The following is a 20,456-nucleotide window of genomic DNA, read 5'->3' as shown; positions in this document are numbered from 1 at the left end:
GGTACGTTGTCCACTAGTGCCCATTAGAGCCTTATACTCCTGTGGATCTGACGTACTGGGCCATCGAGTCCACACAGTCCAATAAACCCGGTTGTCCCTTTCCTCCACCTGGCTGGAGGCAGGGCCACTCTAATCCTGGTCTGAGCATTCGTTAATCACCTTTTGTAAACATGAATCAGAAGTCGCTTCAAGAGGATCAGAAATGAGATCAGCCCTTCTACTCCATCTGGGGGACTGCCTGCTGGAAACTGGAGGAGCATTTTTCCCGGAAGAATTCCCTTTTGTGATTGTTTTTCCTTGCAACTCACATACCCATGCCTCTAGGGTTGAGGTAGGCTTTCCATCCCACTTCCTCATGTCCTCTCCGTGGTCTACAGAGGTAAAACCATAGGGTACCCTGTGGTGTGTACCTTCTACATCCTCTCTCTTGAGCAGAGGAACGCTTACTCCTAATAGCTGAGAAACGTTCTTGTAGAGGTGGGAAGTAGGCCATATCCTCTTTGAATTGCTGGAACTCCCAGGACAGTTTCTCCACAGCCGAGATGCAGGCTTGTAAGGAGGAAGAGAGATTTTCTTTGTATTGCCGGAGTTGGACAGCCATTTCATCCACCGTTTGTCCCTTGCCTTCTTTCCAGGACATTACTGCCAATGAGATGGCATACGACAGTGGTGCACCCCGTACAACTTTCCGCCACATGGGTTGTGTGCATTGGACTTCGTCTGGATCTTTGGGTAACTGCTCGTTATCCAGATCATTATAAATCACCTCCAGCACAGCTAATTCCCTCAGGTACTGGATACCTCTCTCCATGGTGGTACACTTGCCTGGGTGACATATAACATCTTCCTTGAAGGGGTATCTTTCCTTCACACCTGACAGAAGTTGCCTCCAGAGGCTGAGGGCCTGTCTCTTTTTCCCAGTCCCCTTATCAATGGATCCCAGCTGCTTGGCTTCCCTACCCTCTAATTCCAAACTACTGGCCCCATTATCCCAGCATCGGAGCAGCCAGGTAACAATGTGCTCACCTGGGTGGCGGCTGAAATCTTTTCACATATCTCTGTCGTGGTTTAACCCCAGCCAGCAACTAAACACCACGCAGCCGCTCACTCACTTCCCCCCCACCCAGTGGGATGGGGGAGAAAATCAGGAAAAGAAGTAAAACTCGTGGGTTGAGAAAAGAACGGTTTAATAGAACAGAAAAGAAGAAACTAATAATGATAATTGATAACACTAATAAAATGACAACAGCAATAATGAAAGGATTGGAATGTACAAATGATGCGCAGTGCAATTGCTCACCACCCGCCAACCGACGCCCAGCTAGTCCCCGAGCGGCGATTCCCCCTGCCCCCACTCCGCCAGTTTATATACTAGATGTGGCCTCACATGGTACGGAATACCCTGTTGGCCACTTTGGGTCAGGTGCCCTGGCTGTGTCCTGTGACAACTTCTTGTGCCCCTCCAGCCTTCTTGCTGGCTGGGCATGAGAAGCTGAAAAATCCTTGACTTAGTCTAAACACTACTGAGCAACAACTGAAAACATCAGTGTTATCAACATTCTTCACATACTGAACTCAAAACATAGCACTGTACCAGCTACTAGGAAGACAATTAACTCTATCCCAGCTGAAACCAGGACAATCTCGCAGCTCACTCAGTGATAGGGATTGGGTGATTACCTCTGGTTCTGCCTCTTCCTCCTGTTCTTGCAATGACCCTGGTTCACCTTCATCCCTCACTAAGCGAACTGATATCTTTGTGTGTTTCTTTTTCTGTACAGGGGCGACTGATACTGGCACAGGTTGGTTCTCTGGCTCAGCTGCAGTGCCTGTCACCAGGGTTTGAGTACCCGCAGTGCCTGTTGCTGGGGTTGGGGCAGCTGCAGTGCCTGTCCCTCTTTTTTCCCTCCCTTCCCCCTGAGGGTGCTGCATAATATCGAGCAGTGTTTGGTAGATACTGGCCAGGGCCCAGCACAGTGCAGTAAGTTGTGCCTTTCTGGAATAGCCACAGCATTTTCCTTTCAAATATTGTATCATTTTATCAGGGTCCTGTAGTTGTTCAGGAGTGAAGTTCCAAACCATTGGAGGTGAAAAGTTCTCTAGATACCTGCCCATATTCTCTCACATGCCATGCCACCCATGACTATCCAACCTTGGGGCAGATCTCTGGTTGGTATTCTTTGTAGCCCTAAACAAGACCTGAAACACATTCAGGAGACATAGCAATAAGAGCATGCTGGCTTGAATGTCCCAGAGATATTGAAAATTCTCAAAAGCTGTTGTAATTAGCCTGAAGGAGAAAGGGGAGGTGAACGAGCGGGAGAAAGTATCCCCCCTTGTCTTCCCCATAGGTTGGTTGTGATTACTAATAAATTCCGAGAGAAGGTGCCAGAGGTATGGGCATGACAACAATGCCGCATACGAATACCAGCTTAATCTTATGACCAGTGATGTAATCATATCATAAATCGCAGCCCATGTAGAAGACCATGGTGAGGCAGGCTGTCCCCCTGCAGTCCATGAAGATCCACAGTGGAGCAGATATCCACCCTGCAGCCCATGGAAGACCCCACGCTGTAGCAGGTGGATGTGCCCTGAGGGAAGCTGTGACTCCGTGGATAGGCCACACTGGAGTAGGTTTTCTGGCAGGAGCTGTGGCCTCATGGGGGACCAGCACTGGAGCAGTCAGTTCCTGAAAAACTACACGCTGTGGAAAGGACCCATATTGAAGCAGTTCGTGAAGGACTGTCTCCCATGGGTGGGACCCCACGCTGGAGCAGGGGAAGAGCATGAGGAGGAAGGAGCGGGAGAGACAACGTGTGATGAACTGACCGCAACCCCCATTCCCCATCTCCCTGTGCCTCTCGGGGGGAGGAGGTAGAGAAGTCAGGTGTGAAGTTGAGTGCGAGAAGAAGGGAGGGGTGGGGGGAAGGTGTTTTTAGATTTGTTCTTATTTGTCATTACCGTACTCTGACCTTTGATTGGCAATAAATTAAATTAATTTCCCCAAGACAAGTCTGTTTTGTCCGTGACAGTAATTGCTGAGTGATCTCCCTGTCTTCATCTCGACCCATGAGCCTTTCATCGTATTTTCTCCCCCTGTCCAGTTGAGGAGGGGGAGTGACAGAGCGGCTTGGTGGGCACCTAGTGGCCAGCCAAGGTCAACCCACCACATCTGTGTTGGAGGCTGAGGTGAGCTTAACAAGGGACAAGTGGCAAAAGCACCCTATTGTGACTGGACCAGGGCCCCTGTGTATCCTTGGCATAGGCTACCTCAGGAGAGGGTACTTCAAGGACCCAAAGGAGTACTAGTGGACCTTTGGTGTAGCCACCGTGGATACAGAGAAAATTAAACAGCTTTCTACCTTGCCTGGCATCTTGGAAGATCCCTCCATTGTAGGATTGCTGCGGCTCGAAAAAAAGCAGGTGCCAATTGTTACCATGATGGTGCACTGGCAGCAAAATCACACCAGCCGAGACTCCCTTGCCCCTATCCATAAGTTTATTCATCAATTGGAGAGCCAAGGAGTGATCAGCAAGACTTGCTCACCCTTTAACAGTCCCATGTGGCCAGTGGGAAAGTCTGACGGAGGGTGGAGTATTGTAGCCTGGACAAAGTGACACCACTGCTGATTGCTGCTGTACCGGACATGCTAGAGCTCCAATACGAACTGGAGTCAAAGGCAGCCAAGTGGTATGCCACAGTTAATACTGCCAATGCATTTTTTTCAATTCCGTTTGCAGTAGAGCGCAGGCCACAGTTTGCTTTCATGTGGTGTCCAATACACCTGCAATCGACTGCCCCAAGGGTGGAAATACAGTCCTACCCTTTGTCATGGACTCATACAAGCTGCACTGGAACAGAGTGATGCTCCTGAACATCTGCAAGATATCAATAACATCATTGTGGGGGGCAACAAAACAGAAGTGTTTGAGAAGGGGAAAAGAATAATCCAGAGCCTTCTGAAAACTGGTTTTGCCATATAAAAAAGCAAGGTCAAAGGACCTGCACAAGAGATCCACTTCTTGGGAATAAAACAGCAAGATGGGCATCATCACATCCCAGTGGATGTGATCAATAAGATAACACCCATGTCCCCACCAGCTAACAAGAAAGAAACACAAGCTTTCCTAGGCCTTGTGGCATTCTGGAGAATGCATATTCCAGGTTACAGTCAGCTTGTGAGCCCTCTCTATTGAGTGACCTGAAAGAATAACTGTTTTGACTGGGGCCCCAAGCAGCAACAGGCCTTCAAACAGATCAAACAGGAGATGGCTTGTGCAGTAGCCCTTGGGACAGTCTGGACAGGACCAGATGTGAGAAATGTACTCTACATTGCAGCCAGGGAGCATGGCCTCACCTGGAGCCTCTGGCAGAAAGCACCCAGAAAGACTCAGTGTCGATCTCCAGGATGTTGGAGCCGGGGGTATCGAGGATCCAAGGCCCACTACACTGCGACTGAAAAGGAGATACCAGCAGCATATGAACTGGTTCAGGCCACTTCATTAGTAGTCAGTACAGAAGCACAGATCTTCCTGGCACCGTGACTGCCTGTGCTACACTGGATATTCAAAGGAGTCCCCTCTACACATCACGTAACTGAAACTACGTGGAGTAAGCAGGTGGTGTTGATCACACAATGGGCTCGAATGGGGAACCCCAACCGCCCAGGAATCCTGGAAGAGATCATGGACTGGCCAGAAGGCAGAGATTTCAGAGCATAGCCTGAGGAGGTGACTTGTGCCCAAGAGGCCCCACCATGTAATAAAATACAAGAAAATGAAAGGCAATATGTTCCGTTTACTGACAAGTCCTGTTGTATTGTGGGAAACTACTGGAGGTAGAATGCTACCGTATGGAGTCCCACACGACAAGCTGCAGAAATTGTCAAAGGAGAAGGCAAGTCAAGTCAGTCTGCAGAAGTGAAAGCCATCCAGCTGGCCCTAGATATATCCCAAGTGGGAAAAGTGGCCAGCACTCTATACTGATTCATGGATGGTGATAAATGCTCTGTGGGGGTAACTACAGCAGCGGAAGAAGACCAACAGGCAGCATAGAGATAAACCCATCTGGGCTGCTGCATTGTGGCAAAACATCGCTGCCTGAGTAGAAAACATCACTCTAAAGGTACGTCATGTAGATACTCACATGCCCAAGAGCTGCACCACCGAAGAACATCGAAACAATGAGCAGGTAGACCAGACTGCAAGAATTCGAGTGGCTCAGGTGGATCAGGACTGGGAATGTAAGGCTGAGCTATTCATAGCTCAGTGGGCCCATGAAACATTAGGATATCTAAGGAGAGATGCAATATACAGATGGACTCATGACTGAGAGGTGGACCTGACCACTGCCACTATCGCACAGGTTATCAATGAATGTGAAACATGCTCCATAATTAAGGCAAGCAGGTAAAGCCTCTCTGGCACAGAGGATGGTGGCTGAGATATCAGTATGGGGAGGCCTGGCAGATCGATTATATCACCAAGGCAGGTGCCACGTGCTTACCATGGTGGAAATGACTACTGGGTGCCTGGAAACATACCCTGTGACCCATACCATTGGTCTTGAAAAACAAGTTCTATGGCAACACAGAACCCCAGAAAGAATCGAGTCTGAAACAACTTCGTAGACACCTGGGCCAAGAAACACGGCAGTGACTGGATGCATCACATCCCCTATTCACCCACAAGCCTCTGGAAAGACTGAAAGATACAATGGACTGTTGAATACTATACTGAGAGCAATGGGTGGTGGGACATTCAAGCACTGGGATACAAATTTAGAATAGAATAGAATAGAAAAGAATAGAATAGAATAGAATAGAATAGAATAGAATAGGAGTAGAACAGTTGGAAGGGACCTACAACGATCATCTGGTCCAACTGCTTGTCCAATTCAGGGCTGACCAAAAATTAAAGCATGTTATTAAGGGCATTGCCCAAATGCCTCTCAAACACTGACAGGCATGGGGCATTGACTGCCTCTCTAGGAAGCCTGTTCCAGTGTTTGACCACTCTGTCGGTAAAGAAATGCTTCCTAATGTCAAGTCTGATCCTCCCCTGATGCAGCTTTGAACCATTCCCACACGTCCTGTCACTGGATACCAGGGAGAAGAGATCAGCACCTTCCTCTCCACTTCCCCTCCTCAGGAAGCTGTAGAGAGCAATGAGGTCGCCCCTCAGCCTCCTTTTCTCCAAACTAGACAAACCCAGAGTCCTTAGCCATTCCTCATAGGACATGCCTTCCAGCCCCTCTGGACACCTTCAAGGACCTTAACATCCTTTTTAAATTGTGGGGCCCAGAACTGCACACAATACTCAAGGTGAGGCCGCACCACCACTGCTAAATACAGCGGGATAATCACGTCTTTTGACCGGCTGGTTATGCTGTGTTTAATGCACCCCAGAATGCGGTTTGCCCTCTTGGCTGCCAGGGCACGCTGCTGACTCCTATTGAGCCTGCTGTCAACCAGCATCCCCAGATCCCTTTCTGCAGGGCTGCTCCCCAGCCACTCCTCTCCCAATCTATACTTGTGCCTGGCGTTACTCCGTCCCAGGTGCAGAGTCTTGTTAAATTTCATGCCACCAATGATTGCCCAATGCTCCAGTCTATCTAGATCCCTCTGCAAGGACTCTCGTCCCTCGGGAGAGTCAACAGCACCTCCCAGTTTGGTATCATCAGCAAACTTGCTAATGGTGCATTCAACTCCTGCCTCCAGATCGCTGATAAAAATATTGAACAGAACTGGCCCTAGAATTGAACCCTGAGGAACACCGCTGGTGACTGGTCACCAGCCAGATGTAGCCCCATTCGCTACAACCCTTTGAGCTTTGCCCTTCAGTCAGTTCTTCACCCAGCGCACCGTGTACCTGCTCATCCCACAGTTGGACAACTTGTCCAGATGGATGCTGTGAGGGGCAGTATCAAAAGCCTTACTAAAATCCAGAAAAACTACATCCACTGCCTTCCCTTCATCCACTAGGCGGGTGACCTTATCGTAGAAGGATATCAAATTAGTTAATCAGGACTTTCCCTTTGTGAACCCATGTTGACTGTGCCTGATGATTGCGTTGTCCTTTAAATGCCTTTCAGTAGCACCCAGTATGATCTTCTCCATAATTTTTCTAGGTACTGTGGTTAGACTAACAGGTGTGTAGTTTCCTGGGTCTTCCCTCACGCCCTTCTTATTAAATGGGATAACATTGGCTGGCTTCCAGTCAGCAGGGACCTCCCCACACTCCCAAGACCTTTGGTAGATGATCAAGAGGTTTCCTGCTGTAACATCCGCTAGCTCCTCCAGTACTCTGGGATGAATCCCATCAGGCAGCCTAAGGTCTATCAGTGTTATTGAAGACTGAGGCAAAAAACACATTGAATGCCTCCGCTTTTTCTTCATCCCTATTAGTCAGGTGACCATCTTCAACAAGCATCGGTCCAATGTTTTCCTTAGACCTCCTCTTGCTATTAACATACTTAGAAAAGCCTTTCTTGTTGTCTGACACAACACTGGCCAGTTTCAACTCTAATTGAGCTTTGGCCTTTCGTGTCTTCTCTCTGCATATGCGAACCATGGCTCTGTAATCTTCCAGCGAAGCCTGACCTCGCTTCCAGAGATCATACCATTTCTTTTTCCTCTTGAGCTCCACAAGGAGTTCCCTGTTCAGCCAAGCTGGTCTTCTGCCCCACTTGCTTGACTTTCGACACAATGGAATTGCCTGCTCCTGTGCTTCTAAAAGGTGGTTCTTAAAAAATGACCAGCGCTCATGGACCCCTAAGCTCTCAAAAGCAGATTCCTAGAGTACTCTGCTAAATAGCTGCCTGAGTAGCTTAAAGTTTGCTCTCTTGAAATCCAGGGTAGCAACTCTGCTGACCTTTTTTCTCATTACACTGAAAATTTTAAACTCAACCTTTTCATGATCACTGTGGCCAAGACAGCCACCTACCATCACATCTCCCATGAGTCCTTCTCTATTCACAAACAACAAGTCTAGGAGGGCATCTTTTCTAGTTGGCTCCCCGAGTACTTGTGACAAGAAGTTGTATCTCCCACAAACTTCAGGAATTTCCCAGACCTGCTTGTCACAGCAGTATGATATTCCCAGTTGATGTCTGGGAAGTTGAAATCTCCCATAAGGACAAGGGCTACCCATCCAGAGATTTCTCCTAATTGCTTATAGAATAACTCATCAGTGCTATCATCCTGGGTGGGTGATCGGTAGTAGACACCCACTACAACATCTCCTTTTTTTTCCATCCCCCTAATCCTCACCCAGAGGCTCTCAACCACATCATCCCTAACTGTAAGGGCTGTGCAGTCAAACCTCTCCCTCATATATAGTGCAACAACCTCCACCTTGCCTGCCTTGCCTATCCCTACTGAACAGCCTGTAGCCTTCCATCCCAGCACTCCAGTCGTGGGACTCATTCCACCGAGTCTCACTAATACCAATGATATCATAGCTCTGGGAACTGACCAACGCTTCCAGTTCATCCTGTTTGTTTCTCATATTGCGTGCGTTGGTGTACAAGCATTTCAGATATGCTCCTGAGCCCTCTGTGCTCCCAGGCGAAGCATAAGTGTTCCCACTAGCATTTCCACCCTCAGGCGATGCCATGCCAACCCTAGCAGAAGCCACTTGGCTGGTTAACACTAGAAGATCTGCTCACCAACCTGGGCCCACCCAAACAAAACCCCTGCATATTGCGGGAAGAGATAAGGTCTCCGTAGTGTGCATAGCGAACTGGTTTGGAAAGACAGTGTGGGTTATTCTTTTCTCGGGAAAAGGAAAACCCATTCATAGGGTTGCTTTCACACAAGGACCTGGGTGTACTTGGTGGGTAATACATCAAGATGGGGAAATCTGGCATGTACCTTTAAAGAGATTTAACCTTGGGGGAAATAAGCCATGATGCAAGTTGCATGATATGCCATTGCTGTACGATGCTCCAGCAGGGGCCACCCAAACCAATGGAGAATGATCCTCATCAGGAACCAGGCAAGTGCAGCAGTGATCCAACCTGAACTGTACCAAGTCTGGTTGGGATGGAGTTACTTTTTCTCCTAGCAGCCCATATGGTGCTGTGGTTTAGATTTGTGACCAAAACAGTGTTGATAACACACCAATGTTTTAGCTATTGCTGAACAATGCTTGCACAGCATCAAGGCCTTCCCTTTTTCACTCTACCTCTCCCCAGTGAGTAAGCTGGGGGGTGGGCAAGAGATTAAGAAGGGACACAGCCAGAACAGCTGACCCCAATGACCAAAGGGATATTCCATGCCATATAACATCATGCTCAGCAATAAAACTCGGGGGTGGGTGGGGGGTAGTCTTTCCACAGTAGCTGTTGCTGGGAGACTAGCTGGGCATCAGTCTACTTGTGGGAGGTGATGAGTGATTGCCTTTGCATCATTTGCCTTTTTTCCCTTTTTTTTTTTCCCCCCCTTCACTTAAAACTGTCTTTATCTTGATCCACAAGTTTTTCTCGCTTCTGCTCTTCCAATACTCTTCTCCATCCTGCTGCGCGGGGGGAGTCAGCAAGCAGCTGGTGGGTGCTTAGTTACTGGCCAGCATCAACCCGCACCACAATGTGAGTTTTCTGAAACCTTTAGTGGTCTGCTGTTTCAGCCAATTTTTAAAGCTCTTGGAATAAATTCCTACAAGAATGATCATTTTTTTGAGAGATTTTAAGAAACACTAAACCTAATGACATTTTTGTTCTGGCATGAAGAAAAAATACATTCTATGTGAACATGATTTCAAGACTTGAAATTATAATTTATTTTTTAAGATTTTACTGTACTGGGTCTGGCTGGGATGGAGTTAACTTTCTTCATAGCAGCCTCTATGGTGCTGTGCTTTGTATTTGTGGCTAAAGCAGTGTTGATAACACACCAATGTTTTGGCTATTGCTGAATAGTGTGCTTGCACAGCATCAAGGCTTTCTCTCTCTTCCCTCCCCCAACAGCGAGTAGGCTGAGGGTGGACAAGAGACTGGGAGGGAACACAGCCAGGACAGCTGACTCCAACTGACCAAAGGGATATTCCATACCATGAGACGTTGTGCTCAGCAATAAAAGTTCAGGGAAAGGGGGAGACATTCGTGCTTATGGCATTTGTCTTCCCAAGCAACCATTATATGTGCTAAGGTCCTGCTTTTCAGGAAGTGGCTGGACATCTGCCTTCTGATGGGAAGTAGTGAATGAATTCTTCTTTTTGCTTTGCTTGCACATGCAGCTTTTGCTTTCCCTATTAAACTGTCATTATTTTGATCTTTTCGACTTCATTCTATTTTGTTCCCATCCCGTGGGAGAGGGGAGTGAATGAGAGGCTGGGTGGGCATTTGGCTGCTGGCTGAGGTCAACTGTCCTGGTTTCAGCTGGGATAGAGTTAACTGTCTTCCTAGTAGCTGGTACGGTGCTATGTTTTGAGTTCAGTATGTGACGAATGTTGATAACACTGATGTTTTCAGTTGTTGCTAAGTAGTGTTTAGACTAATGTCAAGGATTTTTCAGCTTCTCATGCCAAGCCAGCGAGAAAGCTGGAGGGGCACAAGAAGTTGGCACAGGACACAGCCAGGGCAGGTGACCCAAAGTGGCCAACAGGGTATTCCATACCATGTGACGTCCCATCTAGTATAGGAACTGGGAAGTGGGGGCGGGGAATCGCCGCTCAGGGACTAGCTGGGTGTCGGTCAGCGGGTGGTGAGCAATTGCACTGCGCATCATTTGTACATTCCAATCCTTTCATTATTGCTGTTGTCATTTTATTAGTGTTATCATTATCATTATTAGTTTCTTCTTTTCTGTTCTATTAAACCGTTCTTATCTCAACCCACGAGTTTTACTTCTTTTCCCGATTTTCTCCCCCATCCCACTGGGTGGGGGGGAGTGAGTGAGCGGCTGCGTGGTGCTTAGTTGCTGGCTGGGGTTAAACCGCGACACTATTCAAATATTGTAGTCCAATACTTATAAGCAGAAGTAAAAATTAATTTCTGTAAATGTGGTGAGTTGATGTCGTGGTTTAACCCCAGCCAGCAACTAAGCACCACGCAGCCGCTCACTCACTCCCCCCCACCCAGTGGGATGGGGGAGAAAATCGGGAAAAGAAGTAAAACTCGTGGGTTGAGATAAGAACGGTTTAATAGAACAGAAAAGAAGAAACTAATAATGATAATGATAACACTAATAAAATGACAACAGCAATAATGAAAGGATTGGAATGTACAAATGATGCGCAGTGCAATTGCTCACCACCCGCTGACCGACACCCAGCTAGTCCCTGAGCGGCGATTCCCCGCCCCCACTTCCCAGTTCCTATACTAGATGGGACGTCACATGGTATGGAATACCCTGTTGGCCACTTTGGGTCACCTGCCCTGGCTGTGTCCTGTGCCAACTTCTTGTGCCCCTCCAGCCTTCTCGCTGGCTGGGCATGAGAAGCTGAAAAATCCTTGACATTAGTCTAAACACTACTTAGCAACAACTGAAAACATCAGTGTTATCAACATTCGTCACATACTGAACTCAAAACATAGCACCGTACCAGCTACTAGGAAGACAGTTAACTCTATCCCAGCTGAAACTAGGACAAATAGTCAAAATAAAATGTGATTAACTACGTCTTTTTCTTTTTTCAAACAAGAACTACCATGTGCAGTTTAAATGGATAAGCTAAAATAAATTGCTAACACTACTAATGCATCTTTTTTAATACTGTTGGGCATGTGATTGTACACAAACTCCATAAAGGATAATGCATAAATAATAAGTTGCTGTGAGCTAACTAATGTACACAGTGTTTCAGAAGAAGGAGGTTAAAGGAAGCAAGTCCCAATGATGACAGATGAGAGAGAGAGAAGGCTATTATTTTACCATTAATTTAAGGTCCAGGAGAAAGGGCAGCTAGTACATGAATTTCTTGGCCAGCAGCAGGTTATCAGCTCTCTCACAGAATAAGTATTTGGGGACTATTAATACTGAGTTGTCTGAAATGCCAGTCTTTATATAGCTTAACTTTTCTCTTCCTCCAACTTACATTTGGCATTGTATTCTGTATCACGATCATGGAGGAACAAAAATATAGAGCAAAATGAAAGTTGAAAAACTAGCAAGTTCACTATACCTGCCAAATATGAAAAGTTCAGTTTTCACATTTGAACATTACAGTGGAATAATCTGGAATTTGCTTTTATGTATTTATACAACAATTAACTTCTACACAGTTTTGGCACCTGTCCTTAGTATAATAAAACCAATGCAGATTAGTTATATTTTATAATCTTTATATAAGCCTAATAGACACTAATTTCCATAAGTATATAGGTGTTATATACAGGGAATAAAATAGTTTTGATAAAAACATGTATAAACATTAATTCAGAAAACCATAAAAAAATTCAACATCCTCTTGGTAGTGCCCTCCCAAAATTAAAACAGAATGTGTAGGAAAGTACACATTTAGGGACAACTTAATTACTTTTATAGTGATATAACTACAGTCAAATCTTAGAAATACTTGATTTATTCTCTGAGTGCACTTAAAGTTTGGCCAGCTTGTTAGTAAGAAGATATTGTGCTCAGAAGTTCTAGTGTCGATTCAGTATTACTTTATTTTACAACAGGGCTAACCAGACATACGCAGACAATTTTGAGTCTGTTCTGCCTTCATTTGGAGCTGGTTGCACACAAGTAGCACAGCTGTATTAGTGCAGGGCAGCACCATAGCTGATAAACCTATAACACAGCCATATGGCTTCCAGATAAAAGCCAGTTATCTGAGCAGCTTAGAACAAGGAAGAGTAAACTCTGGTCTGTCTGAGTATGTCAGTATAGATCCTTACATGGCCTTAATGTATATACCTCATAGAGTGAGCTCTACAATTAGAGGATGCATATTTTGCTAAAAACTATAACCATAAGAATTTTCTGAAAAGTTCTGCTAAATTACTTGCTTTAGATAAAGCTGATTTAAATTTTAATTACAAACATAATTAATTAGAAATATTTCATAGGTAGAATTTTGTGTTGAGGTAAATTTGGTGAAGAAAATGAAGCTTAAAGAGACTATTTTTATTAAAAGTTGGCTATTAATAACAAAATTGGCTATTTAACAACTATGGAAATAGATGGCAATATATAATTCAAATTGTCACTCTACTACTGTGAGGGATTATTTTTTTAAAGCCAGCATGCAGTTGATAATTTCATTTCCACATAATTACATTCTGAATTATACTTCCAAATGTGTGTAACATGATTTGCATACAGAATTATACATATACTTTATACATAAAGAATTTACAGGTAAGGATGCAAATTACATTTTGCCGATATATCTCATTTTCAAAGATTATTCTTTGATACATGCTTTCTGGTCAAGGAAACTTAACAAGAGCAACTGGAATTTACTCTAAACTTAAAAGCACAAACTTAACAACACGACAAACAAAATAAAGCAGTTGCAATTACACGTTTGTTCAAAGCTAAAATTGAAATAAATTACAACCAAATGACCAAAAATTACTTTCTTTTCAAGACATTTTCTACTATTCCCACCTACTCACAAGCTTTCTTTTAAACAGGCAGAGAAAGGTCCTTTTCGCTGAGTAGGTATTTTCTATGTTTTGATTCTTATTTTTGTATTTAAAAGGCTAGATAAATGTTCTAAGGTATTCACTGGGCTTACACACGGTTTAAAGATATAAACCACCAATAACTTAATGAAAACACAGGAAAATCTTTTCCTATTCCTTCTACTAATGAAACAAAAACTATACCTGTGCTCGCTTCTCCATGTCCTGACAAGTACCTAGTTGTTCTTCCATTGCAGCTCTGATTTGCCTTGCCTCATACTCTAACTGCCTTCTGGTCATATCTGTTTGCAAGGAGAACTGAAATTGAAGTACAAAGAAGGCAATTTAAATAAGGTGGATATAAACTATGTATTTCTCTGAACAAAAGCAAACCAATTATGTTTCCACACCAAACTTCATAAACAAAACATGAAAATAGACCCTTAAAATATTACTACATTGTTAAAAACAAGAACACATAATATTGGTAAAACAACAGGGTACCTGCAAGTCTTGTCAAATAACTAAAAGCAATATAAAAACATTGAAACAATGTAATTCATTAAAACTTTTTAACTAACCTGGTTTTTTTAACATAGCTGTTGAATTCATAACCTACAACATTGCTTAAGGAAAGGTACTCCAACCAATATATTTTTCAAGGCATCAGCAAAGTTAGTTTATAATTTTAATGTTTATTTTAAAAAAACAAGTCTTTGCAACTAAGGGAAAATACTAAAAATTAGCAAGAAAGTTGATTTAAGTTCAACTCCCTCAAGCTTTATTTTAAAAGATTGTAGAAACATAGAAAAGTCTAGGCTGACAGGGACTTCTGGAGATCACCTGGTCCCACCTTCTGTTGAAAGCAGGGCCTTAGATTAGGTTATCCAGGCCCAAGTCAAGACAAGTTTTGTATATTTCCAGCAAGACAGATTCCACCATTCCATCATATGTACACAGGTTAGTTATTCAATAGTAACAGGTCCAGTAAACATGTTTGCTCAAAAAGTGAATTAGTTGATACCATCTTTTGATACACATTATTACCTTTCACTCTAACTGTTCTTGCTAGATGAATATGAATTTATTTAATTTCTTGTCAGGTCAGTGCTTTCAAATACATAGCTATATGGGAGTGGCAAGCAAAATGAAATGAATGCCATGGAAGACTAGAAGATCAATCATTTAAATATCAGCAAGAACTGTCTTTCTGGAAGAGGACAACATGAGCTCTTTCAAAAAAGGGAGGTGATGAGCAAATATGGCAGCTGTACTTAATTTTATGAAGACTTTTCTCTAGTCTGCTCTCCAACAAAAAGATACTAGTAACTAAATAGACCACAAACCAAGAACAATGACTGCATGAATGTATGAAAAGCAAAACTAGAAGGCATAGTCATTCTTCAATATTAGGAACAATTATACACAAGTATAATAAGACTGATAAAATTTTAAATCTTTCAGGAAGAAGTTTTACAAAGCACCTAACTACTTGTGATAGTGTCAGAGACTGAAGGAGTTAATGTCTCAAACATTGTGGTGGGGCAAGTTCTGCTTAATGGCGCACTCTGCATAACAACGAACCCTGCATAGCAAGGAACCCAAGGCAGGTGAGAAGTCCGTTAGGGTGGGGTGGGGCCCACCATGGCACTAGAGAAGCTTGTCCATGCATGGAAGGGAAAGCGGGAAATACCCCCAAAAGAAGGACTACCTACTCAAGATATTACTAGGGCAGAACCTAAAGCCTGCAGAAAAACACTCCCTCAGCCCCAGAGGGAGATCTAATCGACTTGAAGTTCCCAGTAAGTGAGCCGGGGGACGGTGGTGGGTGGGTCTATATAAGGAGGCTCACAGAAAACAACCGAGGGGATTTAATGATTACTTTCCCCCTTGGTCCCTTTAAAACACCCGTCACCTTCTTAGTAGATACGGGGGCTCAAATGTCAGCACTTTGATAAGATGTTGCTGACCGCAATGGGATAGTTGCTGACAAGAAACAAATATGGGTAACCAATGTATTTGGAAACTCTCAGCCCTAGGCAACTGCTCAAGTGCTGGTTGCCAGGAGATGAGACTGTGACAGAAACTATAATGATATTGGGACCACTACCAACTAACATTTTGGGACTAGATTTGCTGAAAGGACGAGCCTGGGTAGACTCAAGAGGAAGAGAGTGGGTGTTTGGTCTCCCCACCATGTCTGTGCGGCTATTACAGCCTGCACCTGAACTACTCCCTTCTAAGATTGTTAATGTCAAACCTTACTCGCTCCCCCTAGGGGCAAGAGAAGGGATCACTTTGGTGATAGCTGAATTACGGGAGCAAGGGATAGTTGTCCCCACACGCTCGCCTTATAATTCCCCGGTGTGGCCAGTCCATAAACCCAACGGAAAGTGGCGATTGACCATTGACTATCGGCGCCTGAATGCCAACATGGGCCCCTTGACAGCTGCGGTGCCTAACATAGCTGAGCTAATTGCAACCACACAAGAACAAGCCCATCAAATTTTAGCAACTATCGATGTCAAAGATCTGTTCTTTATGGTCCCTTTGCAGGAAGCAGACAGAGATCGCTTTGCTTTTACATGGGAAAGCGTGCAATTCACTCTTACACGTCTCCCCCAGGGATATCGGCACTTGCCAACAATTGCTCATTATGCATTGGCTCAAGAGCTCGCCAAAATCACTCCCGCAGAAGGGGTTAAGGTATACCAGTATATTGATGATGTATTGATTGGCAGCCCCAATAGCAAAGTAGTGGGACAGACCCAAGCAGAGATAATTGCTCACCTAGAAAAATTTGGACTCCAAATTCCAGATGAAAAGATGCAACTCCCTTCTATGATTCTATGATTCTATGGGAGTCGCACAGCGAGAAACAGTAAGGAAGTGGTATGCGCAGTTAGATCATTATTGCCACACAAGACAGGTAGAGAAGGGAGCACCCAAAGTACTCCAAATACAAGATCCACCCTCTGACCACCCAGACACAGAGCACCCCCCCCCATGCATAAAGCCTGCTCCTCCATTCGAGCCCCACCTTAAAAATGTATGGTTCACTGACGCATCCTCTAGGAGAGAGGGAAAGGTGTGGAAATATCAAGCAGTAGCTCTACACATTGATTCAGGGGACTGAATTGTGACAGAGGGGGAAGGAATTGCTCAAGTAGGGGAGTTGATCACTGTGTGGAATGTATTTACCAAGGAAGCCGAGACTGAAGAATCAGTGTTTGTGTATACAGATTCATATGCTGTATTCAAGGGATGTACCGAATGGCTCCCATTTGGGGAACAAAATCAATGGGAGGTCAATCGGATACCAGTGTGGCAATGAGAAAAATGGGAGGAAATCTTAAACATCGCTAAACAGAAAACCTTTCTAGTAGGATGGGTGGCTGCACACCAGGCAGGAAATCATCCATCTCACCTTTTAAATAACCAGGTGGATTCGATGACCGGCTTATCAAAATTAGCTGCAGAAGGCAAAGCAGAGAAATGGGAGCACTTATTAGAGTGGTTGCATGTAAAGCGAGATCACTCAGGGAGTAAAGATTTATTTAAAGAGGCAGTAAGCAGGGGATGGTCCATAACCAGGGAATTGTGCAACACCATTATTTCAGCATGTGGCTTATGCCACACTCGATTAGGAGAGCACAACCCTCTTAAGGATCAACCCCTACACTTAAGGGATAATAAAGGGTTGCGGGATACTTGGCAAGTAGACTAAATCAGTCCCTTTCGACTCTCAGGGGGAAAACAATATGTGTTGGTAGGGGTCGAAATAATTTTGGGACTAACCCAAGCGGTAGCAGTCCGGTGAGCGACTGGAGATAACACAGTAAAAGGCCTGAAATTATGGTTTAGCTACTTGCTCACACCCAAATCAATCCAATCAGATAGCGGGAGCCACTTTACTGCTGGGGTGGTCCAAGAGTGGACACACAATGAAGAAACACAGTGGGTTTTCCACACCCCATACTACCTTCAAGCAAATGGGATAGTGGAGCATACTAATGGACTTCTAAAACAAACCCTAAAACCCCACAAACCGGGATGGCCGCAACAAGTGCCAGACACAGTCACAAAAGTGAATAGCCGCTGGGGGGTGAACGGATGTCCTAGACTGACTGCATTTTGCCCAAAACCCCCCTCCCTAGTTCCAGGAAGGGGAGATAAGAAAGATACAATACACCCGCTCCACTATCCTGGACAACCTGATCTGGTAGATTTACCTACTGTAGGGGAAGTACCTATGACACTGAAAACCCCTTTGAACTTGTATGCATGGATAGCAACTGACACACATGGATAAGACCACCGAATCCACACGCGATGGCCAATATCCTCATTTTAATCTATGAACTGCTTTATACTTGTACTTTGTAGAACTAAAGACAAACAGAGAAAGATGGCAAGGGACCCATGTTAGTCCTGACTATATTAATTGTTATTTGTGTTATCAGTTTATTCTTATATGTAATTTTTGTCTGTTATTATAGGGAAAGATGCTTTGGGGAGCCTTCTCCCTCATCCTCATCCTTTCCACTGGAGGACAGGGAAAAGATTCTCCAGATTTAGCTTGGAATTTGATTAAAGGTTTTATGCATCTCTGGAATGACGCCAATCAAGGTGTTTGTATAGCATTACCAAAATCTGTCAACAAAAGAATTCAATTTGACCTCATTAATCTAAACATCACCAATCTCATGAAAAGGAGTCTTGCCTCTGGTAATATTTTATATAAACCAAATTGTTCCTGGAACAATGCTTCCAGGGGACCTTTCATGGCTCTAAAACCTCCCTCTGATGATTCAAAGATTTATCTTCTTCCCTGAGGAGGAAACCTTGAATCTCATGACTTATGGAAAAGGGAATGTTGGGAATGGAAAAATGGGTGCAACCCAAGTAGTGCTTGTAATTTTACTGGGGAAAAACGCTGTCAGGAATCTTGAAGCATATGGAATTTTTTCTTAGAAGACACCAATTTGTCCTGGAAAATACAACATGGCAAATACATGTTTTGTCCAATTGGACACATTATGCATTTGGAGGACTTACAAAACAGATTAGCATTGGATATGTTGTCATTAAAAGAACATAGGGTATGTGGGATGTTGAGTCTAACTGACGGGGAATGTTGCATCACCATCCATAATGCCTCCACTTCAATTGACGAAGCCCGAGCCAAGATGAGAGAAGTTACAGACAAGACTGGAGAACTTTTCCAAGCGATGCAACCAAGAGACCAGTTTAATGGAGGATCGTTGCTGACCTCTCTCCTAACGTCCTTGGGACTCATGGGGTGGGGAAAATGGCTTGTTAACACTGGACACATGTTGTTATGTGGATTTTTTTTGTTTGTTTTTAATGCTTGGCCTTGCAATTGTGTGATGTATGACTACCCTGCTTGCTTTCCTCTACTTCTTTTCTTTTCTCTCCTTCTGTCCGATATGTGATGATTACTACTGTGGAAGAAGATCTCTACAACTCAGTCCAGTCATATGTTTGAGCCACAGGGTGGTGTCAGAGACCGAAGGAGTTAATGTCTCAAACATTGTAGTGGGGCAAGTTCTGCTTAATGGCGCACACCAGAGGGTACACAGTTCCGTGTTCTGATATGCTGAGCAGGGCAGCTCACCATGTATGGCCAATGGTCAAAGAACGGTCGTACTTGCAGGGAGGGAGAAGTTACTCCCCAAATGACCCCCAAGCCCACCGACCCATTTACCAAAGGTTCTGGAAGCACAAACCGCGCATGACACCTAATTAGCCTAATGAGGTCAAGTGCCCGCCTGAAGGAGGGGTAAGGAGATGATAAAAGGACACAAATGGAAGCCCCACGTGCACACACCCACCGGAACTGGACCCTTAGGCTGGCTGGACCAACGCTGGACCCAGGACTGGTGAAATCTTTCTCTTTTCTCTCTCTGTCTCTCTCACTCTCTTTTTTTTCCATAATCCCTACACCTCATCCCTTTAGACATAAACCGTTGACCAAGTCTGGGACTAGGAGTGGATCTAGCCACCCCTAGGCTCCTCTCTGAGAAGGAGTCTAGAAAGCAAGGGGGTCCACTCTGAACCTCGTGACTCAACGGGAGGGCTCTCCTTATTTTCTTCCCTGAACTGATCCCCATATAAGCAAGGCTTGTAGTATATGTTTGGTGACGTATGGTTAGCACGTTACACAGTTTACTGACGTAGTTTCATGCCAGTTCTTGTTGTGAACAAATAAAAGTTGAGTTTTGTGAGTTAAAGGATCCCTGATGTCGTTTCACCTTAATCCTGACCTGGGAATCAGCAAACCTGAGTCATCGTCCTGAGCAATTGGGATGTGACAGGTAGGTTGATCCTGACTAGTCGCCAGGTACCCACCAAGCCGCTCTATCACTCCCCCTTCTCAACTGGACAGGAGAAGAAAATATGATGTAAAGCTCATGGGTTGAAATGAGGACAGGGAGATTACTTACCAATTACCATCACAGGCAAAACAGATTCAACTTGGAGAAGATCAGTTTAATTTATTGCCAATTAATAACAGAGTAGGATAGTGAGAAAATAAGAACAAATCTAAAAACACCTTCCTCTCACCCCTCCCTTCTTCCCAGACTCAACTACACTCCCGACTTCTCTACCTCCTCCCCCCGAGCAGCGCAGGGGGATGGGGAATGGGGGTTGCAGCCAGTTCATAACGCTTTGTCTCTGCTGCTCCTTCCTCTTCATGCTCTTCCCCTGCTCCAGCGTGGGGTCCCACCCATGGGAGACAGTTCTTCATTAACTTCTCCAACATGGGTCCTTGCCATGGGCTGCAGTTCTTCAAGAACTGCTCCAGCATGGGTCCTTTCCACAGGGTACAGTCCATCAGGAACGGACTGCTCCAGCA

General features: G+C 44.7%; 1 protein-coding gene across 9 annotated transcripts in view; it reads right to left on the bottom strand.

Moving 5' to 3' along the window:
* LOC128136137 (adenomatous polyposis coli protein-like) overlaps positions 1 to 20,456 on the bottom strand; it is a 151,108-nt gene that overhangs the window by 57,077 nt on the left and 73,575 nt on the right. For 8 of the 9 annotated variants that reach the window (XM_052775301.1, XM_052775300.1, XM_052775302.1 and 5 more), the window contains one exon: positions 13,781 to 13,894. The exons of the other annotated variant lie outside the window; for it this stretch is intronic. In XM_052775301.1, coding sequence (XP_052631261.1) covers positions 13,781 to 13,894 — 114 coding nt within the window. The remainder of the gene's footprint in view (positions 1 to 13,780; positions 13,895 to 20,456) is intronic. 9 annotated transcript variants of the gene reach the window in all.

The sequence above is a fragment of the Harpia harpyja genome, chromosome W (genome assembly GCF_026419915.1).
Source record: "Harpia harpyja isolate bHarHar1 chromosome W, bHarHar1 primary haplotype, whole genome shotgun sequence".
NCBI classification, from domain to species: Eukaryota; Metazoa; Chordata; class Aves; order Accipitriformes; family Accipitridae; genus Harpia; species Harpia harpyja.
This window is presented reverse-complemented; position numbering and strand designations above follow the sequence as displayed.